At 45.3% G+C, this 26,265-nt stretch overlaps 1 protein-coding gene across 1 annotated transcript in view; it reads right to left on the bottom strand.

The window, feature by feature from the left end:
• ZRANB3 (zinc finger RANBP2-type containing 3) overlaps positions 1-26,265 on the bottom strand; it is a 413,220-nt gene that overhangs the window by 321,840 nt on the left and 65,115 nt on the right. Inside the window, exon 3 of the mRNA XM_068245929.1 lies at positions 7,492-7,510. Within this exon, the coding sequence (XP_068102030.1) occupies positions 7,492-7,510 (19 nt within the window). The remainder of the gene's footprint in view (positions 1-7,491; positions 7,511-26,265) is intronic.

Here is a 26,265-nt window from a genome sequence, read left to right as displayed (position 1 = left end):
ACTTCCCGTTCGCCCGTCAGATAATCCCTGTGGAGAATCTCCCCGCTAGACACTGCATTAATATCAAGCCCCGCCTGCTGGACTTTCGCTATATGTTGCTCACTGCTAATTGTTTATGTTGTTGCTATTCAGTCCCGGCTGGCGAGCGCCACAATGTGTAAGTGTAGTGGCCATTGCGGGGACGGCACTCATTCCCTATTTGGCTGGCAGCCCTGAGCGGCGCCCGCCGATGTAATGACAGATAGTGCCGCCCTGCACGTTGTACCGCCCCGCATGCGCAGTTGGAGCCACACCACCTGCACTCCCCAAATTTTCAGCGTAGAGAGGGGACCCCGCAAACTACCACTGTGCCAAATTGCACTCCCGAGCCCTGCTGGTTCCTGAGATAGGTTTGCTGTAATCAATCTCAGGAACCAGAGGGGCTTGTGGGGCTGCAATCTGACGCAGAGGTAGATCGGGGGGTCCCCTGTGTACCCTGAAAACGTGGGGAGTGTTGGAAGTGCAAAAACTGAGACATTACAGAAAAATAATATTTATGTCCCCACTGAGCATGTGTGATACTCAGTGATGAAGGCTGCTTTCGGGCGGCGCTATCTGTCATTACACCGGAACTGGAAGTGACGTGATGATGTCATGCGTGTCATTAGGGCCGGCCCCAGTGTCCAGCGCGGGCTCTTGTCATTAGGAGGTGTATTTAAAAGATGAAATTTGCCAAACATCGCTACAGCAGCCAAAGGAAGCCTCTTGCATACTACCCTCTGAAGAAGGACATTTGTCTGAAACAGCGCTGTCAGGATAAAGGACTCTTTGCTGGCTTTTGCCCAGTTATGACCTCTGTCACGTTTTGCTGCTCTGCATATTGCTGTTTATATTGTGCTGTATTGTTACTAATTGCTGTACTCCTACTGCATGCAGCCATTGTGCATTTTGGGATGGGTGATTGCCATTTACCTACTGTATTCCAAAGCATGAATCAGCTGCATTTGTAATGTTGATCCATTTTTGTACACTGAATATTTAACCACTTAACACCTGAGGCATTTTTCCTCTTGTGGACCAGAGCAATTTTCACCTGTCAGCGCTCCTCACTTTCTTTTTCCAATAACTTAATCACTACTAATCACAGCGTAATGATCTATATCTTGTTTTTCTTGCCACCAATTAGGCTTTCTTTGGGAGTTACAGTATGCCAAGAATAATTTTATACTAAATGCATTTTAACATGAATAATAAGAAAAAAAAATTATAAAATGCATTATTTTTCAGTTTTTGACCATTATAGTGTTAAAATAAAACATTCTACTGTGGATAAAAGCCACACATTTTATGTGCCCTTTTGTCCCGGTTATTGCAACGTTCAAAAAATGTCCCTAGTACAATGTATGGCGCCAATATTTCATTTGGAAATAAAGGTGCATTTTTTCAGTTTTGCGTCCATCACTAATTACACGCCCATAAATTAAAAATTAATAGTAATATACTGCCTTGACATAAATTTTTAAAAAGTTCAGTCCCTAAGGTAACTACTTATATTTTTTTTTTTTTTGATGTAATTTTTCCCCCCCTTATATAAATAAAAAAAAAAAGTTTGGGTATTATGGGAGGGTGTGGGAGGGAAATAGTTAATGATATCAGTCAGTGTGGGGATTTTTATTAAATAAAAAGCAATTTTGGTGCAATATACTTTTTGGCCACAAGATGTCCTCAGTCGTCATTTCCGATTCACGTACGTAAGCACGTGAATCGGAAGTAATCCGTGGCTGTGTAACACAGGAAGATACAATGAATGCCGGCGTCTCGTAGACGCTGGTATTCATTGAATCGGGGACTTAGATTTATGAATGGGACCTGCGGTCCCATTCATTAACTTCCCCTCTATGCGGCGGTAACGGCGGTGCGCGCACACGCGAACGGGAGCGAGCGGCGGCTGCATGCCGCTGCAGACTTGTTTTCACGGCCCTGGTGCATCCTGTTTTTTCCAGGGCCGTGAATATACTGCACGGCATGCAGCAAGTAGTTAATACTTGTATTTGTATGACTAGAGCTCAGGTAGCCCAACTTACTAGATTTAGCACCCTGATATTGCACTGAGCTTGTAACTTGTATGGGTGTGCAGACTTTTCCTAATTGCACCCTTAAAACTCACCATTACTTTATTATACGTTTTATTTTCAGGTCAGGTACTCCTTAAAGAGACACTGAAGCGGAAAAGAAATTATGATATAATGAATTGGTTGCGTAGTACGGATAATTACTAGAAAATTAGTAGCAAAGAAAGTATTCTCATATTTTTATTTATAGGTATATAACACTGCATCATTCTCTAATATTTTCAGTTTACACACTACTCAGCATTCCAAATTATTTTACAGAGCAGGCCATTGAACTGTTCTCTGGAGAGAAAAAGAAATTCCAATGACTGACAGTTGAGATAACAAGCTTCAGAAGACAGAGCTCTCTGCGACTTTGAAAGTCATGGAGCTCAACGGCTCTTTTGCATGGATAAAAACTGCCTGCACTGGAAACAATATGAGACTTGTGTCTCTGCTCCTAATGTTTTATTTCTTAGCTGTACTACAAATACAAATCATTAGATTATATTTTTTTTTCCACTTCAATGTCTCTTTAACCTGTTGCCGACCGCTCCACGCTGACTGGCGTGAATACGGCGACAGCCACAAGACCACTATACGCCGATTGGCATGAATGGCTTCCTATGGGGATGGTAGCAGGGCTGTGGAGTCGGTACAAAAAATCTTCCGACTACAACCGCGACTCCACAGTTTGTGAAACAACCGACTCCAACCCCGACTCCGGGTACCCAAAATGGCTCAGACTCAGACTCCTTAGTCTAATACTTATCAGGGCTGTGGATTTTGTATAAAAATCATCCGACTCAGACTCCTCAGTTTATGAAATCACGACTCCGGGTACCCAAAATTGCTCCGACTCCTCGACTCCGACTCCAACTCCACAGCCCTGGATGGGCGGTAGGTACGTGCGCCGATGCGCACGCATCTCCGCTCCGCCTTCAGTCTCCCAGCAGCGATTGGTGAAACCGCCGTCTAATAACTACGTACAGCACTGCAATCTAAGGCAGCGCTATACTTGGAACAGCCGTGTGACACGGCTGTCCCCCTGGAGGACACAGGAGTGATCCGCTGTGAAAGGCTGAAGCCTATCACAGCCGATCGCTGTGACAGGCTGACTAATGGAGGGAGGGAGGGAAAATTAATAATAATAAGTACATTTAAAAAAATAAATACATTTTAAAAAAAATTGTAAATATTTACAAAAAAAAAAAAAAAAACATTGGGGGAGCAATCAAACCCCACCAACAGAGAGCTCTGTTGGTGGGGAAAAAGTGGGGGGGAAATCACTTGTGTGCCGAGTTGTGCGGCCCTGCAGCAAAGCCTTAAAGCTGCAGTGGCCCATTTAGTAATAAATGGCCTGGTCACTTGGGGGGTTTAACATCGCGGTCCTCAAGTGTTTAAAGCGAGTCTCTAGCAAGAGGAATATAGAGATCACCATGATGATTACCTTTTAAACTATCCTCATTTTCTGGCTGCCCTACTGACCACTCTAATAATTCAAACCACTGACTTAGAAAAAGTAAGCCAATCAGGTGCTCCGATGAAAGAATCACCAGGCTAGCCAAACTTCCCTGCACTGTCCAAACCTTTCACAAACAGCTCAGTGTTACAGAAAGGCTGTCTTTTTCTAAGTGGATGATCACGCTTAGGATAACACGCGTCCCTATGTATGAAATATGGTACTTAGTAATAATTATCTTTCATTTCACTTAATTCGGAAAACTAAACTTGCCTTCAGCAGCTGAAGCTGATATTTGCATATTCATAAGGTAAAAGTATGGCGCTCGGGGTGTATACTAACAGTGTGTGTTATCATATAATTACATCTACATGAGGAATGATTCCATAAACAGATCTGGTACTATAATGAACACGCGGAGATGAGAAGGCAATGCATCTTTTGTTAAAGGGTTTGTGCATTATTATTTACAAGATAGCATCCCTTTAAAGACGAAGTCTGGCTTTGCATTGACTGTAAGCTCACAAGGCCAGAACAATCCTTTTAGGGTGCATACACACCTCCAATTTTGATTGGCCAATTTTACCACCTCGATGTAGTATGAAGGCCAACAGATTTTGAGTACTATTTTGAATGTGTGTAAGCAACTCAAAGTAAACTTGAGATATAACTGGTTTCTGCCTTTATACTTACCCGGGCCTTCCTCCAACCCCGCTGTCCTCTCCGGACGCTCCATTCATTAGATATCACTCCTGGTAACGTTCTATTTTGCGCATGCACGGCTGTGTGTGCCCCCGCCATGCTCCCATGCCCGGGAGTATTCTGAACACTCCTGATTACGGGAGCACGGTGGGGGCGCGCACACTGGCCAGAATACCGGGAGTGATATCTAAAGAAGCGAACGGACGGAGAAGACAGAGAGGGAGCCCCAGGTAAGTATAAAGATAGCAACTAGTTACATCTCAGGTACACTTTAAAGAGAACCTGAACTGAAAATAAAAAGTCAAAATAAACAAACACAGGTCATACTTACCTCCTGTTCAGTCTACTCCTCAATCTCTTTCTCCTCTCCTGCTTCCTGTTTGTCCACTGCGATCAATGGATTTCTCTGTCCTCCATTAGGATAGAGAGGAGAAAGAGATTGAGGAGTAGACTGAACAGGAGGTAAGTATGACCTGTGTATGTTTATTTTGACTTTTTATTTTCAGTTCAGGTGCTCTTTAAAGCCACCTTAAAGGCAACCTGAACTGAGTAAAAGTATTTTAAATTAACACATGAAGTAGCTGTAAATGAATATTACATACTTACCTCACCGTCAGTTCCTCTCAGAAGCTCACCATTTTCTTCTTACAGTGTTCCCATCCAGTTCTGACAAGATTTTGTCAGAACTGAAATATACCAGTTGCTGTTAGTTACATATCAGCAGCTGTCAGTTACAACAGAATGTAATGTCCATGTTTCTCCTCTCCTGCGTCCTACTGGACGCCTGTGCTAGCATTTCTCCTGCGGTGTTGTTATCAGTGTGTGAAGAGTGAGAGAAGAGGGATGCATTGGCAATCCAACACAATGAGCAGCACATTGAACATATTTTATAGGTGGTCAGAAACTTGTAAATAACTCATGAAAGAATAAAGTTACGTTAAAACCAAGCACACCATTGTTCTTCTTGTGAAATTCCCAATAAGTTTAATGTGTCACATGACCCTCTTCCTATTGAAAAATGGCCACCATGGTCACCACCCATCTTGAAAAGTTTCCCCCCTCACATATACTAAAGTGCCGCAAACAGGAAGTTAATATCACCAACCATTCCAATTTTATTAAAATGTACCCTTATAAATGGCCCACCCTGTACTTCCCCCACGATGGGGTAAAATGCCAAGGAACCCCTGCAGAGTACTTAAGAAACCCTGGTTGGGAAAGCCTGATCTGGAGGGTGCTAAAAAAACTATGCATACATGGTATTTTTTCTTTACCAAAACGTTTTGTATAATACTGTTTTCTTTTATACACAATTAGCTTTGAAAAAAACAAAACATTCAAACACATTTAAAAAAACATTATTTTAACTGGGGCTTAATGCTTTTAACAATTACTTTTGCATATCCATCTGTGGCTAGCAGTGATTTTCTTAACATGGCAAGTGATTAAAAATTTACCTGCTAGCAAACATGGAGAAGTACGGTATACTGTTCAGTAAGCGCCATAAAACAGGTAGCTATACAATATTAAAAAAAAAAAAAACACTTTTTTTTTTAACTTTTTATTTAATTTTTTTTTTTTGACCAGAGAAATTTGATACATTTTCCCACAAGCCAGCACCTATTCAGTAAGGAGTCATAGGGCTAGACTCCCTAACACTGCTACTGCCTACTGAGCGCTATCTAGTCATTGCAGCCCAAACGCTTTGAGACGCATCATAAATGTTATTTGTTTTTACACCTGATTGAATAATTTAAACACTGAAACAATATGCGAATGACGGATGTGCAGACAGATCCAGTTACTATTACGCATGATCATTGAGAAGCCCGAAGCAGCACGGGAGCGATGTCACATGGAAGCCAGTTAAGTGGGGAGACCAATGCTCTTGGGGAACGATCAGCCAAATGGTTCCACCAGGCTGATCACTGGCCAAGGTGTCGGCCACTGATTAACATGGGTTTTCAATTTAAATAGATTTCCCTATGCAGAAAACGAGCAGGAACACCGACCAGTATGAACCCTGCCCTCAAGGGAGTTTAGAGGCAGAGATAGCCCCTTAGTGTCCAAAGCAAATGTCAAATGTTATTACAGAATGTAACAGAGAAATACAAACTGTGCAAACTATTTTCCAGCGCTTAGGTCCACTTTCCAGCTTTGCGATTTCCTTCCCGAATCTCCTGCCGTGCCAACGGGAATTTTTTTACTGCCCACTATAAGCAATGGCAACATAGGAGAAGAGTAGTTTATACCGCGTTACTCTGGGCAAAATGTAGTTTAGTACTGTATATTCTGGCATATAAGACTTTTTTAACCCTTGAAACCCTTCTGAAAAGTCGGGGGTCGTCTTATACGCCGGATGTCATGTGATGCACAATACTGATACGCGATGCACGTACGTGACATGCTGATGATTAATTACCGGGTGCTGGAGATGCCGCATATGCTGGGGGGAGCTCACCCCTCACGCTGCAAGGTCTGGGACGCCCACGGTATGGAAGAAAGAGATTGTGCTGTGCCCATAAACATGCCTCTTCCACCCGTATGATCCGCCCTATCCTGTTACCTCCTCTCAGATCGCGCTGCTGAGGACTGTAGTGAAGCGGCGCAGGCGCACATGTGTGAGATCTGAGAGGCAGAGAAGGAGGTAAATAGGATACAAGGGTGGGCCAGGCGGGTGAAAGAGGCGTGTTTTATGGGCACAGCGCAATCTATTCTTCCATATCGCTCTGATAAACAGGGGGACAGGGAGAGCTGACCAATCCACTTAGCAAGAGTTGACCAATCCAACCAGTCAATCCTCTGTATACTGCTATATACTGGGTACCACATACAGTACACCAGTATTTGTTAATACATTGCACCAGTATATGATTTTTTATTTTTATTTGATGAGTATATCCCAAACTCTATTTTACCTGGAAAAGTTGGGGAGCCGTCTTACACGCCGGAAAATACGTTATGTGTACCAATGTATTTTTAAAGTTCCTTTTTTTTTTTTTTTTTTTTTTTGCGAAGGTGGTCCTTTAAGTAAGTCTGACACACAAAAAGTGCATAAAGAACAGAAAACTTGTAAAACAAAGTTACAAGCAATGCAATCATAGTTAGCATGAGAGGTTAGCAGATAATATCAGGAATAAATGAAGGACAAAGAAAATGTAAATTCTTATTAAAATAAATGCAGGAACGCTATTACAGAGTTTAAATAGGACAAGAAATAAACATGGAGCTACTTGCCTCATCAGCGATCATACACCTACAGAGGGGAGAGAGAGAGAGAGAGAGAGAGCGATGTTAATACAAATGCTTCTCCATTCTCTATTCCCACATGAAAAACAATATGTTAATTTGCAGATCTGCTCAAACACATGTTACACATTTGCTGTAGAATTGAATAAAAAAAAATCTATATATAAAACAGAAGAAGCAAGGTCTTAAGTGACAACCAATCTAATTTCTGCAATTACTGTAAACGATCTGATGGCTACGAAAAGAGAAATAAAAGGTTTAAAGGGACACTATCATCAATGTGCTTTTCACAGAGAAATAACAGGATGGATACTGAGTGCTAGACTCCCTTGGATGAAAGATCTATTTAAAGAGAGTCTGAAGCCTTAAAGAGAACCTGTATAAAAAAAAAAGTTCCCCTGGGGGGTACTCACCTCGGTAGGGGGAAGCCTCAGGGTCCCAATGAGGCTTCCCCCTCCCCTGTAGCTGCAGGCAGTCCAGCACTGGCTCCCCTGAAGTGTCCCGCAATCCAGGCTCGACAAGCCTGACAAGCGCTGATTTATTTACCTTTCCTGGCTTAAGCGGGTGCGCTATTGCGGCTTTCCACACAGAAATAGGCGAAAATAGACAATCTGCGTCGGGCCCGCTCTACTGCGCAGGCGACTTGCACCTGCGCAGTACAGCGGCCCGACAGCGATCGGCTATTTCCACCTATCTCCGAGCGGAGAGTCGATACTGTGCCTGCGCTGGGGCCAGGAAGGTAAATATTTACATCTCCACTGTTCGGGGAGCTTTATCTCCGCCGCCGTGGGATCGAGGAGGACGGGCGGAAGCCTCAATAGGATCCGGAGGCTTCCCCCACCTGAGGTGAGTACCCCCCAGGGGAGGTTTTTTCCCAATACAGGTTTTCTTTAAAAAAACTTTTTTTTCTTGCTAGTCCTCATCAGCAATAAGATAATAGCTAAAACACCGCAAGACCACGGCAGAACGAGGTATTTATACCCCCAAATCCCGGGGCAAAATTCCACAACTTTCCAGGTCGTGGATTTTGCTGCCCGGGGAGGCAGAGCTTTGTGCAGTAGCTCTGCCTCTGCTGGAGTAAATCTCCGCCTCTTCCCGCCCTTCTCAGTGAAAGAAGACTGAGAGGGGCGGAGAGAGGCGGAAATCGGCGGAGATTGAATCTAGCGGAGGCAGAGCTACTGCGCAAAGCTCTACCTCTACCAGGAAGTGCTCCCCGAATATTGCCCTGGAGATTTGGGGGGTATAAAGACATCATTCTCCCGCGGTAATGAGGCGTTTCAGCTACGATCTTATTGCTGAAGAGGACTGGCAAGTAGAAAGAGATATTTTTAAGGCTTCAGTCTTTCTTTACAGGGGGAACTGTGTTTTTTTTTTTTACAATATTAATTTATAGATTTTTTTTTTTTAGTCAGTGTTTGTCCATTGTAAAATCTTTCCTCTCTCTGATTTACACTCTGACATTTATCACAGATGGCAACGTACAAAATATACCTGGCCTCCCATAATGCTTCAACATCTTCAAGAAGGCCCCCAAAACTCACCTTTTCACTTTGGCCTACCACCCCTCACTAGTGTTCTAAACCCCCAGCTGAACTCTGGTCCCCTACCTCTCGCGTCCCTACCTCTCCCTCTAGATTGTAAGCCTTTGGGCAGGGTCCTCCTATGTCTCCTACCTGATCATGCCCCTCCATTTCCGTACACCCATCCTACGGATCTGAGTGAACTAGACTTGCCTAATCTCCATGCTCCCCTCCAGTGACTGACTAAGCATTACCTGGTACTCATACTGTGCTGTGTGATCTGGTTTTCTTGTATTCCTGTATTGTCATATTGCTGTATGTCACCCCTAAATATTGTCTGTAACCTAAACTAATGTCCAGCACTGTGAAATATGTTGGCGCTTTATAAATACAATAAATAAATAATAATGCTCTGGCACATGAATTACACATAGCTAATTAGGTAGGCTGATCATCACTAAGAGGGCTACATTCAATATACAGCAATATATAGATCTAGGAGTTTTCGATGATTTTTGTGAATAATTATCATGTGATCGGAACTGAGAAGACATGTTGGAATTACATCACCGCCGCGGTGGAGAAAGATGCCAATCCAGCAGTCCAGAGAGGTAACTATAAAAGCGCCCTGCTGCCACTCTGCATACCCCTACTTCCCCAGCGGCAGGAAAGATTCGGACCTGCAGAAAAATTAAGTTTTACTTTATTTGGCTGCTAAAGGGTTAAAGCCCCAAGACCAGTCCAGTGACTTCTTTAAAATAGCGGTGTCTTTTTTTGTATCCTGGCACTTACAGCCCCTTATCTAATGCAAATCTTCATCACGTTCACTCCCATAGACTACAACCTAATGCAAAAAAAAACCCCAAAAATTGCAGCAAGCAGTGCGATTTTGTTTAAACATTGCATTGCGCCAGATAGTCGCAGTGGGAAGGGGGCACCGCAATTACACTGATAATCCCGATGCCCTGTGGTTATCCTTTTTCTCGGGCTTCCTCACATGAAAGGGTGTCTCATGTTACCTACAAACTACCAATAACAAGTAGTAGAAAGTAGTTAGAAAAGACAATATCAGCTTGGACAGTAGGTCTGAACAATAAATCGAATTTAAACCAAAATCGCGACCACCAAGATCGCCATTTTGGAATTTTGGAAACGTCAAATCGCGATGACGTCATCTCCGCATGGGGGAAGTTTGAAGAAGCGGCTTCAAGTCTCCATAACATCCGGAGTCGGGAAAAAATGCACCTAATGAATTTGTAACTGTAATTAAAATAGAAAATATTAAAAAAAAATCTATTTCTCAGATAATAGTCATCATAAATGTATTTTATACATACAGTAATAGCTGTGCTTAGTCCACAAAAATGAAATAAACCAATCAAAATGAGTTACTTGTGCTGCTTCAATAAAGCAGTCCCCATATTTTTAAAGTCAGATATACACATCTGGTTGTGACTGTATATATGATGTGTACACAGGAATCTCATATATACTAAATAACATATATGCTGTAAGTATAAAGCCTGATGTGTAGCCGTGTCACTAATAGAGATGGTCAATGAGATGGAAATAATTCAGCGTTGATTCTGATTTATGCAAATGTATGCACTCCCTTTGCTGATGAAATCAAATAATTTGATATGTTGTTAAAATTTGGTTTGGTGACTACGAATTAAATAGTACCTGAGAAGGTGGGAAAGAAAAGTTTTATACATACCTGGGGCTTCCTCCAGCCCCCTTCAGGCTAATCAGTCCCTCACTGTCCACCTCCACCACCTGGATCTTCTGCTAGGAGTCCTGGTAATTCAGCCAGTCAGCACAATCCAGCCACGTGCCGCTCCTACAGCCAGGAGCGTTCTGCACCTGCGTAATAGTGCTGTACAGGTGTAGTACGCTCCTGGCGGCGGAGTGTGTGCATGCGCACTACGCCAGACTGGCTCAAGTACCTGGACTTATAGCAGAAGATCCAGGTGGTGGAGGTGGACAGCGAGGGACTGATTAGCCTGAAGGGGGCTGGAGGAAGCCCCAGGTATGTATAAAACTTTAATTTCATCTCTCAGGTTTACTTTGTTACACAGTAGTACTATACTCTACATATGCACTCTCCACAGAGCTGCAGGGAATCCACTGAGAATGTTGTGCACATTGAACACAGAGGTGTTGTCTGTCACCCATAAACCTTGTTCAGATTGTGCATGAAGAATGTGTAATAGAGGAAGAATCTCCTCATTCCCCTGCAGAGTACCTGCACATAATTCTTACATGTACCCACAGTTACATTGCCTAGGGCCTGATAGATGTTCTTTGTTCCGCTCTGTACCTTTTACAAGTACTCTTACCAAGGACTAGATTTAGTCTATGACTAAAGGGAATAAATATGGCAGTCTCCATATCCTTCTCACTTCAGTTGTCTTTTAAAATTCCTAAGCGTTGGCAATTAAGAGACAAATTTCACGTTACATACTTTCAATCAAGATTGTAATATGCAAATTAGAGGAGTCGGAGTCGAGGAGTCGGAGTCGGTGGATTTTTGTACCGACTCCACAGCCCTGGGTTCTGGAGGTGTGTTTAGCTTCTAAGGGCAACACAGGATGATTTGCTTATTTCAGCAGCAATGCATCGTGGGAGACATATGCACACTCCAACCTGAATTATCGCAAATACCTTCTGTTTTGCATCGCATTTTAGCAAGGAGGCTTTTTTGGCCCTTTGTAGCCCCTTACACACTGCTAGGAGTTCTGGTTCACCATGAGTTTGCTGGGCAATCTGTTCTATTAAAGGATACCACAACTGAAATGTGACATAATGAGATAGACATGTGTATGTACAGTGCCTAGCACACAGATAACTATGCTGTGTTCCTTTTTTTCTTTCTCTGCCTGAAAGAGTTAAATATCAGGTATGTAAGTGGCTGACTCAGTCCTGACTCAGACAGGAAGTGACTACAGTGTGACCATCACTGATAAGAAATTCCAACTATAAAACACTTTCCTAGCAGAAAATGGCTTCTGAGAGCAAGAAAGAGGTAAAAAAGGGGAATTTCTTATCAGTGAGGGTCACACTGTAGTCACTTCCTGTCTGAGTCAGGACTGAGTCAGCCACTTACATACCTGATATTTAACTCTTTCAGGCAGAGAAAGAAAAAAAGGAACACAGCATAGTTATCTGTGTGCTAGGCACTGTACATACACATGTCTATCTCATTATGTCACATTTCAGTTGGGGTATCCTTTAAAAAAAAGGATAGAACAGTGCATCACCAGGCAGCCTCTGATTGGGTACCAACAGAGATGGGCTGAGCCACCCAAAGACAAACAAACGCACCTTAAACCCAAAACAGAAGCGCTGCATATGCACTAGTTGCAAAGCTTTTAAAAGGGAGCACCTGGCTATAGAATAAACTTATGGAGAAGGGCAGCGCTACTCAGGACAAACTGCACCCAAATGACTAGCTGCATGAGTGTGCAGAGCCTACTAATAGACAACATGCACTCCCTGCATTCAAATCAGATGCACCAAATTACCATTAGAGGACATTGGTTTCCATAATAGCTTGCATACAAATTATGAAGTACTTCACCCAGAGCCGGGACAAGGTCCTCAAGCACCCAAGGCTGAGACACCAAAGTGCGCCCCTCCATCCCACCCACCCCAGCCAACACACACTGATTGCTATTAGACTAAGAGAACCCCCCACCCCCCCAACACCTTAATCTCTAGTTATCTGGCTTGCAGTCACTGACATGTATCGCCTTTCTTAGTTCTCTCTGCTTCAAACACAATAGGGGAATGATAGCTGAGTGAGTTGTGCACCCCCTCCTACACTGCGCCCTGAGGCTGGAGCCTCTCTTGCCTCTGCCTCGGCCCGGCCCTGACTTCACCCTCCCACCCAGGGCCAGTTCTAGATTTTTTGCTGCATAAGGCAAACTTGCGAGGATGCGTGCTCCCCACCTAACACAATAGCACACTGGCCGGCTGTGAGTCTGTGACAAACTAATTTCTCACCCTCAGCCAGTCGGCCGGCCTCCATTCCTTCTCAGTCAAATGACACCACTGCTCTCCTGCCTCCCCCCTCCTCACTCACTGTCAGACTCCTCACACAGCAGAACAAGCTGCTTTTCCCCAATGATGATCTCTTCACCTCGCTCTCCACCTTTTCTGCATGCTGTAAGTGTAAACACACAGTACAATCATGCTGCCCCTGTAATCTCTGTGCCTATATGCAAATGTTTCACTTTGCTTCATGAGAGAACTGGCCCTGCTCCCACCACGATGAGGTCATCCTCTGTGGGAGGGGCCCTACCTCTAACTAAACTAAAAACAAGCACCTGCATAACCTGGGTGTGACTAGAAGTGAAAGTTTAGCATTGACAAAATGAATGCTCTTTCAGCAGGTGGGGCATTTTGCAGTTGGCCTCAATTCACTAAGCAGTTTAGACTAGTCTACTGATGGTTTTTAGTCTACTGACGGTTTGGTCAGTTGCATCCAAAGGGAATTCACTATTACCAAATGTTTTAGACCTGTTTTAAAAGGGGTTCTGTGGGGGTTCGCTAAGGATAAAAACCACCACTTACCTGGGGCTTCTATCTGCCCCATGTAGCAGTAATGTCCCACGCCGTCCTCCTCCGATCTGCCGTTCCCCGCCGCTGGCACCGGGCATTATTCGTCTGTCATAGCCGAATAATGCGTGCTGCCGTTCGCGTCATCGGACGCTTACTGCGCAGGCGCAGTACAACGTTTTCTTCTACTGCAACTGCACAGTAAGCTTCTGATGACGTGGGCGGGAGCAAGCACGGCCGCGCAGCCACAGTCGGACGGCGTGCTGCGCTAGACCGGGACCGGCGGCAGCGAACAGGGGATCGGAGGAGGATGGCGTGGGACATTACTGCTACAGGGGGCTGATAGAAGCCGTGGCAGTTTTTATCCTTAGCAGAACCCCCTCAGAACTCCTTTAAGACCTGGTCTAAACTATTTGGTAATTAGGTGGGTAAAGCAGGGGAAATGATCAAAAGATGCAATTCGCAAACTATGACTGACATCCTTCTCCTTTGCTCTCCTCTGCATACAATTGAACTCCTGCATAATTAATTCAAAAGGTTCCATCCTCACATTTAAAATACCTCACAGAACTACTTTACCTACAGAAATCAGCTGGTCTAATCTCTGTCAGAAAAAGTGGGCGTGGTTACTCCTTATTTGCCTTTGTGAATTGTGTAATTACTGAATGTTAGACCAGATCTAAAAACAGGTCTAAAGCAGGCCATACACTGGCTCGATTCACGGCCGTTTCGACAGCAGATCCGATCCTGGGATCGGATCTGCTGCCAATCGCTTGCGCTAAACGCACCCGCCGATCCGATTCCCTCCCGAAATCGGATCGGACCGTCGATCGCGCCGTGCGGGAAATTACCCTCGATCGCCCGGCGGTAGGAGCGCGTCGCTTGCGGCGTACGATTCGGGCCCGATCCGAGCATGTATACATTACCTGAAGCTGGCTCCGGGGTCCTCTTCTCCTCGCTGCACCGCATTTCCGCATGTCCCAGTGTACGCTTATACTTCCTGTGTCACTCCGGTGACCAGGAAGTTGAAATAGAGGGCGCTCTATTTGAACTTCCTGGTCACGGAGTAACACAGGAAGCGCCGGGATGGAGCAAGAACAGCGGTGCGGTGCAGTGCGGAGAAGATGCCCGGGAGCCAGCCTCAGGTAATGTATACGGGGGGGGACAGGCGGCAGGAGCAGCTGAACAGATTGTGATCGGTTTCAGGCTGAAATCGATTCACAATCTGTTTGCAGTAAAGGCAGCCATACGATCCCTATCTGATCAGATTCGATCAGATAGGGATCTGTCAGCTGGTCGATCTAATGGCACATCGACCAGTGTATGGCCACCTTTAGGCCTCTTGCACACTGCAAGTGATTCCGATTCAGATTCCGCTTTTTAATCAGTTTTTACATCCGATTCAGATTCCCATTTGCAGTTTGCTCCCTGCACACTGCAAATCGGAATCTGAATCGGATGTAAAAACTGATTAAAAAGCGGAATCTGAATCTGAATCGCGTGCAGTGTGCAAGAGGCCTAACACGTTATATCAAAACAATCAATAGACTAAAAACCATCTGTAGACTACTCTAAACTGCTTAGTGAATTGAGGCCAAATTGTAGTTTTCTGCGCACCGAACGGTTTGCCTGGTTCATCTTCAAAACAAAAGAGCCCGGCAATGGCCAACCTTTATGAAGTGGCCCCCTGTGAGAAGCGACAATGTGAAAAGCAGAAACATTATAATAAAGCAGCTCTCTTTATAAGGACAAGAGCAGTCTTCCTCGCATGTGGAGGATGCTTCAGTATCAATAATGCAAGTTGCACAATGTGTAAAAGTCTGCCATTGTCTAATCCATATTAGAAGAGGCACCAGAGGATACAGAAAAATGACCCTCTGCCGTAAATAATGCATATGCGGGAAGCAGTGCGCGGCCCCCCTCAGCTGCGGCCATTAGCATTAATAAAAGTAATGAGTGATAGTGGGCAGCGCAGGACAGGCATCGGAGCCAGAGGAGGGGGCATGTCCCATACCAGAGGCCTGTGCATGACACACGACACCCGTCTGCCAGACTACAAGCACCATTCCTGGAATCACTGCCCGTTATGTCTCCTACTCAACAAATAGCAGCTAAATCCGCTTTATGGGAACACATGGTGCGATTGCTAGAAACTGTCTGCGTACTGCGCCTCCAGTGACCAGTCCAGCTTTACGGCCTTTATTACTGGGTCTGTGACTCATAAGTAGCTTTAAAGAGAACCTGACCTGAATATAAAAAGTCAAAATAAACATACACAAGTCATACTTACCTCTTGTGTAGTCCGCCCCTCAATCTCTTTCTCCTTTCCTGCATCCCATTTGTCCACTGTGATGAATGGAATTCTCCGTCCTCCATTTTAAAAATGGCTATTACCCCATAACAGCTTCCTGGTCAGCACACTGTTAAACTGTAATATTGCCCACTTGAGCCATAGGGAAACATGGGCATTACCTTGCACATTCAGTTGTAATTGACAGCAGCTGACATATAACTGGTATATTTAAGTTCTGACCAAATCTTGTCAGAATTGGAAGGGATCACTGTAAGAAGAAAATGGTGAGCTTCCGAGAGGAACTGACGGTAAGGGTAGTATGCAATATTCATTTACAGCCACGTCATGTGTTTATTTTAAATAATTTTACTCGCTTCAGGTTCCCTTTAAAAAAAAAAAACACTATCGCGGAAAAAACTGTAAAATTTAAAATACATGTAAACACATACAAATAAGAAGTACATTTCTTACAGAGTAAAATGAGCCATAAATTACTTTACTCCTATGTTGCTGACAAAATCTGACAGAACCGACAGGTTTTGGAGTAGCCCATCTCCTCATGGGGGATTCTCAGCATGACCTTTATTGTTTAATAGACACTCTTCAAAAAGAATTTATACAAAGATGCTGGCCAGCCTCCCTGCTCGCTGCACACAACTTTGGCAGTTGGACGGAGCAATTGCTATTCACGAAGTGCTTTTGAAAATAAAGAAAACCTTGAGAATCCCCCATAAGGAGATGGGCTAGTCCAAAACCTTTTGGTTCTGTCAGATTTTGTCTGCCTACTGTAAGTGACAGCAACATAGGAAAAGTCATTTATAGTTCATTTTACTATGAAAGAAATGTACCTCCCCAGTTTTTAATCCTGTTCAGGAGTGTTTTTAAGGTTGGTATATGCAATTAAAGATTTTAACCACTTAATGACATGCTGACTTATAATAACGTCCTGCTAGAGCCTCTTAATGGCTCCAGGATGTTTTTACAAGTCAGACAGTGCTGCTGCCGCTGTGCGCACGCGCGCTCCTGCGGGTGCATCCCCGTGCATGTGCACATGAAAATAGTGAAACCCCCACTTCCCCCCCAAAAAAAATACACCTTTATTTCCAAATTATATATTGTCACAATACTTTGTACTAGGGACATAATTAAAATCTTGTGATAACCAGGACAAATAGGCAGATAAAATGTGTGGGTTTTATGTACAGTAGCAATGTTTATATTAAAACCATAGGGGATGAAATTGGAGAGTGTATTTTTTCATGTTTTCCTTGTATTTCCCCTTTAAAATGCATAGAAAATAAAGTAATTACTGAAAACAAATATCAACCCCAAAAAGCCCAATTGGTGGAGAAAAAAACAAGATATAGATCATTTCATTGTGATCAGTAGTGATTAAGCTATTGGCAAATGAAAGGGATGAGCACTGAAAGGTGAAAATCGCTCTTTACCGTTAAGGTAAAAACCGCCTTGGGGTGAAGTGGTTAAATGAACTATTAACCACTACTAACTCCATGCTTGTCGGCTTCTAGCCATGAGAGCCTTCCGGCTGGGACGGGGGGCTGGAGGAAGCCCCAGGTAAGCCTTCCGGCTGGGACGGGGGGCTAGAGGAAGCCCCAGGTAAGTCCAAATTCCGTTTTGAGCCTGAGCTCAAGGTTCCTTCAAAAGGAAACCTCAATCAAAATGTGCTGCCCCATGTTATATACCCAGGGCTTCCTCCAGCCGACATGTCCTTCGCAGCATCTTCGCTCTCAGCTGCTGGCCCGGAGTCCCCGCCGGTGCAGAGGCTGACTTCGAGGTCGTCCACTACTGCGCCTGTGCGAACGTGACTGTCAGTCAAATTCCCGTTGTCTTCAGTAGTTCTGCATCTGCGCGGTACGCTGCGGACAACGTGGACTTGAGTGACAGAGGCGCTCACACAGGCGCAGTAGAGGACGACCTCGAGGTCAGCGGGACCCCAGGTCGGCGGCTGCAAGGGGCTGGAGCAAGCCCCGGGTATATATCATGGGGCAGCACATTTTGAATGATGTTTCCTTTAAGGGATAGGACAGTAGGTGAAGTGACGCTGTGTATGAGGTGGTCAGTGGCTGAAGTGTCCCGGGTAAGAGAGTATGCTTGCCTAAAGGGTTGAGTTTTCAGGTTGCACCTAAAAAGGAATAAGGGCTTGTTTCCATAAGTGCAGTGCAGCAGCCGTGGGTCAGAGCAGCTCTGCGCTGCATGGGACTCCCCCGGGGGGCGGTGCTTGAGATCCCATTCAGTATAATTATTAGGATTGCGGGCGCAATCCCAAAATGCAGGCAACCATGCGCTGTGATTCAGTGTTTAATCACAGCGCATGTATAGAAACATCAGAGAGTGCAGTCAATGCACTCTCCCATGTCCCTGCGATCGAGATTCCATAAGCACGGCTAAAAGCCCACATATGAAAACAAGCCACAGGCTGCTATTTATTATTATAATTTAGAAAATAGATTTAATTTCTGAAACCTTGTATTTTTTATTTCGGTCCACTTTAAGTATGAGTGTGTGGCAAATGTGTTGAGGGAGGGTGTTCCAGAGGAGGAGAGAAGAGTCTTGTAAGCCGGAGTAAGAAGAGGTGACCAGAGAAGGAGACAGGAGAACATTGTTGACAAAGTGGAGATTGCGTGTAGGACGGTATCAGGAAATAAGTTGATCTGTCTAAAGGGGCCCATACACCTAACGATTTTCCCGCCGATATACAGCCGATTCGTTCACAGTGATCGAATCGGCTGTGAAATTGCCGCGCACACCGCTGACAGAACGATCGAATTCCGTCCGAAATCGATCGTTCCTGTCGATTCTCGACGATCCGTCCGTGCGGAAGATTTTTCTCGATCGCCGGCGGGTCGGGATTGCGTCGATAGCGGCATTCGAATGCCCTGACGACCGACGCAATACAGCGGGTATACATTACCTGTTCTGGCCGGCGCAAGTCCCCTGGTCTCTGCTGTCTTCTCCGCTCTGGTCCGGTCTCCGGCATGCTTGACTTCTTCCTGCCCGGCAGGAAGTTTAATCAGTAGAGGGCGCTCTACTGTTTAAACTTCCTGCCGGGCAGGAAGAAGTGAAGCATGCCGGAGACCAGACCAGAGCGGAGAAGACAGCAGTGACAGCGGGGACTAGCGCCGGAGGAGCAGGTAATGTATGGGGGGGGGGGAGCGGCAGCAGCACCAACACCACAGATTGTGAACGGTTTCATGCTGAAATCGGTTCACAATCTGTTTGCAGTAAAGGCAGCCATACGATCCCTCTCTGATCAGATTCGATCAGAGAGCCAGTGTATGGCTACCTTAAGAAGGAGCTAGGTTGTAGAGAGCTTTGTAGGCAAGAGCAATGGTAAGTACACACGATACAATTTTCTGGCACATTTATCTGCCAGATTGATTTTCCGATCGATTTCCGATCACTTCTATGTAAATTGCTTGGAAAATCGATTGAAATTCAGATCGGACATGTTGGAAAAACTCAATCTGGCAGGTAAATTTTATCGTGTGCACCTAGCATTAGCTTTTTAAAATTGTATCCTTTGTGTAAATGGCAGCCAATAAAGGGACTGACAGAGGGGGATAGGGCAGATGGGATAAAGTGGACCTGTAACGCTATATGAATTTAAAACGCAAGTGAATCTAAACGCAGGTATGGAGTTTAGATAAACCCAGTGATGTTAATATAGCATGTAGTTTAAATTAATGTTGTTCTACTAACCTTAGGCCATAACAAAACCTTCAGCGGCATTTATGAATTAAAAATGTAAAATATAAAAAATACATGTCCCCAGTGGGGACTCCACTAGTGTCCCCAGGCACAGACAACCACAAAGGAGATAGCTGGCAGAGCGCCGGAGCCAGAGAGATATCAGCGCCGGAGGCGGACGATGAAATGCCTCTCTTTACATCCCTCGCATATAGCAGCGGAAACCTCCGCTTCAAGGTTCCGTACATTCCGAATAACGGACGCTGTCACCTTCATCGCTGGACCATCTATAACCAGCAGCGCTACTCATTATTCCTCATCGCCAGAAGGAGGCTCGTGTGACACGAAGACAACTAGAGCACTTTCCTGCCCACTCAGGACTAAAACTCTCAGGTGTTAAGCAAACTTCCTCTTATGTCTTGTGAATTCCATCAGCCTCACTTCTCTGGATGGAGGGGGGAGGCAAGTATAAGACGGGAGACACACTTTCCTCCCACCAGCCAGGGAACTATGAAATTTGCACATACAGCTGTTTTATAGCCCTGTAACTTACAGTCACACAGTTACTTCAGTGGAGAAAGGCAAACCTTGATCCCAATAGACACACTAGTAGTTGGCTCTATTCGAGTTCACTTAAGACAGTGGATTTATACTGTAGCGTACGTTCTGCTTGGTTCAAACATAAATCTGCACATTAACGGTCTGGTCCAGTCCTGTCAGTTTTGTATCAGGTTTACCGGACTGGAACAGCAACGTGCACCTTTTGTGTGTGAACACAGCCATAGAAAACGGATACAAAACTGACAGGACTGGACCAGACCGGAAATGTTAAGATTTAATTGTGAACAAGCCAAAAGCTAACAAGACTGGACACCTTTTTATGTGTGAACCAATCCTTAGGGCCCTTTTCCACTACAGCGTTTGCGATTGCTGAATCGCAAACCGCTAGGGATTTTCAAATCGCTACGGTTTGCTTTTTAACATAGGAATCCCGGTAGGTCATTTCCATTACCACGATTTGTTTTTTACTTAATCGTGATCGCGCTGCGGAGCGATTATTGCCGCGATTTTTCTATGCAGTGCATAGCATAGCGAAATTGCGATCGCAAAGCGGAGGAGAAATGTGTTACTTGGCTGAATCGCAATCGCTAGCGTTCAGTGCAAACTCTAGCGATTGCTAGTGGGAAAAGTCCCTTGAAGCTCGATCCCATATGCGCGTATCAGCTGATGGAAACGAGATCGCAGGAACATCAGAAAGTGCATAGACTGCACTGTATGAGGTTTCCATACATGGGATGCGATTCACCACTGAATTGTAGCGCATGGTTACACGCATTTTGGGGCGATTGCGCCCGCAAGCCCATTCATTATAATGAATGGGATCGTATGCGCCTCCCCCATACCCCCCCCCAAACAGGTGGTGACGTGCAACCCAGAGCCGCACTGAGCACATGGCTCTTTGCATAATGGAAACAAGCCCTCACTCCTAGAGAAAGGAGATTTGAGTGATCACAAAGTATCAGCGATTTGTTGTGAAAGATTAATTCCTTCAACAGCCGGAGTGCCAACTTATATGACAGGATTATTGTTTCTATCGACTTCCACCAATCTAAAAGTGTTACTTAACTACCTAACGACCGGATCACGTCGATAGGCGTGAACTCGGTGGCTCCCCCAGGACTGCGTAATGCCAATTGGTGTTAAGTCCTGGGGGCGTGGTTTGCAGGGTTTGCATGACGGAGGTCTTGAATGACGGAGTGTAGTCTCCCTGTGGCGATCGCTGCTAGGAGACTGTTAGAAGGCGAAACCACTGTCTATTTACACTGTACAGCCCTGTGGTCTATGGCAGCGATGTACGTGGGACAGCCGTGTCACTCGGCTGTCCTCTGGGGAGGCACAAGAGCAATCGTCTCTCATAGGCTGATGCCTATGATAGCCGATCGCTGTCATTGTTTGGCGGGGGAGGGAGGGTCTGAATTAAGAAAAGGAAAAAAAGGCAAATTTATTAAAAAAAAAACCAAATAAATACATAATCAAACATCCCAGCAGTGATCAGAGCCCCACCAAAAGAAAGAAAGCTCTGTTGGTGGGCAGAAGGGGGGGAATCACTTGTGTGCCGAGTTGTATGGCCCTACAGCCAGCCCTTAAAGCTGCAGTGGCCTGAATTGTAAAAAATAGCCTGGTCACTAGGGGGATGTAAGCCTACAGTTTGCAAGTGGTTAAGCCTAAAAAAAATGCAGTTTAACTTACCGGGGCTTCTTGCAGCCCCCCGCAGTCATCCTGTGGCCCTGCCATCCTTACGCAGCCCTCCAGCAAGGCGCTGCGGCCCCCTGAAAGCTGGCTGGTCATTGCTAGATGGAGGCTACTGCACATGGGCGGCCCCAAGCCGCACGCACCCTGATCGTGCTACTGTTGCTGGGAATGCACAGTAGCGATTTCCCTACACTGTGCATGCGCGGAACACTGCCGTGCATGGGGAGGTGAGGAGGCGGCGCATGGCCGGCCAGCTTTAAGGTGGTTGCCACTGCTGGCTGGCTGGAGGGTCTCGGAAGGACGGCACGGGCACAGGTTGACTGCAGGGGGCTGCAGGTAAGTTTATTTTTTTTATTTATTGACTTCATATTTCCTTCTAGCTGGCCAAGAATTTTATTTAAAAAGTAACTTTACTGGATGTAACGCAGGGCCTGTTGAACAGTAGGCTGGTGATTTTGCAGCGAGTAGGCTGGTGATTTTGCAGCGAGTAGGCTGGTAATTTTGCAGCGAGTAGGCTGGTAATTTTGCAGCGAGTAGGCTGGTAATTTTGCAGGGAGCAGGCTGGTAATTTTGCAGGGAGTAGGCTGGTAATTTTGCAGGGAGTAGGCTGGTAATTTTGTAGGGAGTAGGCTGGTAATTTTGCAGGAAGTAGGCTGGTGATTTTGCAGCGAGTAGGCTGGTAATTTTGCAGCGAGTAGGCTGGTGATTTTGCAGCAAGTAGGCTGGTGATTTTGCAGCAAGTAGGCTGGTGATTTTGCAGCGAGTAGGTTGGTGATTTTGCAGCGAGTAGGCTGGTAATTTTGCAGCGAGTAGGCTGGTAATTTTGAAGCGAGTAGGCTGGTAATTTTGAAGCGAGTAGGCTGGTAATTTTGAAGCGAGTAGGCTGGTAATTTTGAAGCGAGTAGGCTGGTAATTTTGAAGCGAATAGACTGGTAATTTTGCAGCAAGCAACTAGCCTACAGCAATTTTACCAGGAAGCACTGTCTGTTACCTTTGTCAACGCCAGACGCATTATCTGTGTAATGCGCAATACTTACCCAAAGAGAGGGAAGGTTCTGGGTCCTATAAGAGCCTACCTACTCCTCTTACGATCCCCGTGTTCCAGTGCTGGCTCCCCCAAATACTGCTCTCTGCCGCTGCAGGAGGGTTCGGAAACACGCTCACGCAGGCGCAGCACGGAGCTGCCCATCTTTGGGGGCACTCAGGCTTCTGAAGATTTCGGAAGCCTCCCGCGGCGGGGGATTCAAACGGGTGACATCGCTGGAACGCGGGGACCAGGAAGGCTCTATAGGACCCAGAGCCTTCCCTCTCCTTACTTATCTGTTGGTCTGTCTGTTTCTTATATTCCCTTTAGCTTTAAATTTCACAATACAGGTATTTTTTTTACACATTTAGTCAATATATGCCCATTGCAAAATCTTTTTTCACCCCGATTTACATTCTTAAAGGATACCTAAAAACGTAAGACCAGGGAGCATGCACGTGCAGTGGGCTCTCCTCATGCGAACACTGAAAATGCAGCGCAGGAGATTTAATAGGAATTACTGCTATAGCGGCGCACAGTCAATAACTTTGGCGCCGTCAGAAGACAGAGCTGAAGTTACTTTTAAAACACTGTAATTTGCCTTCCAGCAATAGCTGGAGGCCAAATTACATCATTCCTTCACTATCCGAGTGGACCTAGAGGGGGAATAGTATTTATGCCGCCGGGACTTGTGCCGGAGCAGGATAAGCCATATACTGGCTGTGTCCCATGCCCAAGTCTCCCAGTGGCGAATCCTCTCGGACGCCTCCTCATGCCCAACGCTCATTCTCCTCTGCCCCCCTCCGTTACCGCGTATTGATCCCCCGAACTTACTTCCTGGTTGGGGTGGTCGCGGCTGACTGCGTAGGCACTGCTCGGCTGACGCATGTCCTTCATCGTGCACCCTTGGCCAGGAGCGCTCTGCGCAGGCGCAATACGTCACAACTACGGAGTGCTCCTGCGCAGAGCACTCCTAACTGCAGGTACGCGATCAAGGCCTAGTGCAGCCAAACAATACGCGGAAGTAAGAAGCTATATTTACCTGTTCCGTACGACCTCTTTTCTTCCTCCACCGGCAGCTCTGAACTCTCGGCAGATCTTCTGGGTCCCAGTCACATCCAACTACATGAATTATCATGGGATCGGGATCCAGGAGACCGTGTCAGCGTTACAGCGCCACCTGATGGTGCAAGAGGGGTGATGGTAGAGATGGAAGAGAATCTTACACCACCGGGTGGCGCTGTACCGCTGACACCGCTGTAACAGGTTCACATGTCATACCATGTGATCGGAACCGAGGAGACCGGCCGGGAGTACGTCGCCGCCACTGTGGAGGAAGAAGCAGCAATATAGCCATCCAGACAGTTATGTATGGAAGCTCCTTACCCTGTCGCCACACACACTGCCGAGCCTGCCAGGCTGGGGAAGGAGAAGTTCCCCAGCAGCAGGAAAAATTCAACCCTGCAGCCAAATACTTTATTTGACTGCTAAGTGGTTAATGATCCTGGTCGCCTGTGGAGCGCACCCTAGTGGCTGCAGCCCTGAAGCACTTTGGGTCCGCCAGGAGAAAAGCGCGATGCAAATGTTTCTTTCTTTTCTTCCATATTATCTCAAGAGAGCTGGAAGCTGTCGGGGCAGCCAAGGGGGTAACGCCACATTATTTGTCTGGAGTTCTGCTTTAATTCATCCAAAACGCTTTCTTAGTGTAAAAATAAAAACTTACATAAGCGCCTGCTTGTTCCGGGTGTTTTCAGCTGAAAATATGAGAATATGCTAAAGGCGGCACAATGCGACGGCGGCTCACAATTAGGACAGGTGTAGGATGAGCAGCAATCTCTCCGAACCCCGGGTCCTCTCGTCTTCTTCTACACGCATAGCGTTTATGTAATTATGCAAATGTCGGGTAATTACACTCTGAATGAGCATGTATTTTTAAAATTAAAAGAACACTGTGATGGACTAAGAATCCGAACTGCATAATAACTATATACGCGGAAAAAACATTGCTCTCTGAAATACATTATAGAACCACACGTGCTGAGAAATGCTTGTCATACAGATGCGCTGCTATTATCACACTGGATGGAGGAAAGCAAAGGGCCCTTTCTGTATATAATTACATACGTGTCAGCCTTTCACAAGAGTTTACTAAAGTGGAAAAGAACAATTAAAAGGGACAAAATGGCTACGGTTAAAAGGGAACACTACTACTAGGCTCTGATACGCATAACAAAAAAATAACGTAAAAACAGTAAGCCTTTGCACACTTGCATGCAAATGTTTAAACAAATGCATTCACAGATTCACTCATCCAGGCACCCCTGTTATCCCTACAGTGAAGTTAAAAGCCGGGTCTTAGTTCACAGAAGAATGCATTCTTATGCTTAGTCACCTATACTGCGCAGAAGTACCCAGGTAAACATAGGTGTCCTAACTCTGGCCCTGTAACATGCATAGTGCAGACATGCAATCATGCATTGCAACAAACCTATCTAGGGATTAGGAGCACACATCCTGACGTCCTCTCCTGGGACAGATAGCGCATCTTACCAATCGCACAAGGGAGCTAACGTAATGTATCCATGCGCACCATGCACATACACCAGCATAAGCTGTGTGCATGCTGACAAAAATCACAGACAGGGGAAGGAGGGAGTGCATTGGATTAAAACCCTGGCCACAAGGGTCAGTAACAAGAAAAAAAACACATAAATCCAGGCGCATCGCCTCTAGTTAGGACATTTAAATAAGAAATTAAGGAAAGGGAGATGAGAAATGGGGTGTGGCCAGAAAAATAGCAAAAAAAAACATTAATCCTTTGCACGCTCGCGTGCAAATGCGTGCCTGGATGAGTGAATCTGTAAATGCATTTGTTTGAACATTTGCATGCGAGTGTGCAAAGTGTTAATGTTTTTGCTCTTTTTCTGGCCACACCCCCTTTAGCACCTCCCTTTTCTTAATTTCTTATTTAAATGTCCTAACTAGAGACAACATGCTTGCATTTACTGTATATGTTTTAAAAAAAAAAAATAACGTAGACGTGCAGTGTGTGTAAGAATTTAGCTCCAAATTTGTAGAAGAAAAACCTATTATAGGAAACGTTTCCTCACTTAAAGGGAACCTGAAGCGAGTAAAATTATTTAAACTAAACATACGACGCAGCTGCAAATGAATATTACATACTAACCTCATTTTCTTCTTACAGTCATCCCTTCCAGTTCTGACAATATTTTGTTGGAACTGAAATATACCAGTTGTCAGATATATATCAGCAGCTGTCAGTTACAACTGCATGTTTAAGGTAATGCCCATGTTTCCCTATGGCTCAAGTGGGTGATATTACAGTTTAACAGTGTGCTGACCAGGAAGCGGTTATGGGGTGATGGCCATTAGTAAAATGGAGG

The sequence above is a fragment of the Hyperolius riggenbachi genome, chromosome 7, assembly GCF_040937935.1.
Source record: "Hyperolius riggenbachi isolate aHypRig1 chromosome 7, aHypRig1.pri, whole genome shotgun sequence".
Taxonomy (NCBI): domain Eukaryota; kingdom Metazoa; phylum Chordata; class Amphibia; order Anura; family Hyperoliidae; genus Hyperolius; species Hyperolius riggenbachi.
Note: the sequence above shows the minus strand (reverse complement) of the source record. Positions and strands in the feature narration are given on the sequence as shown.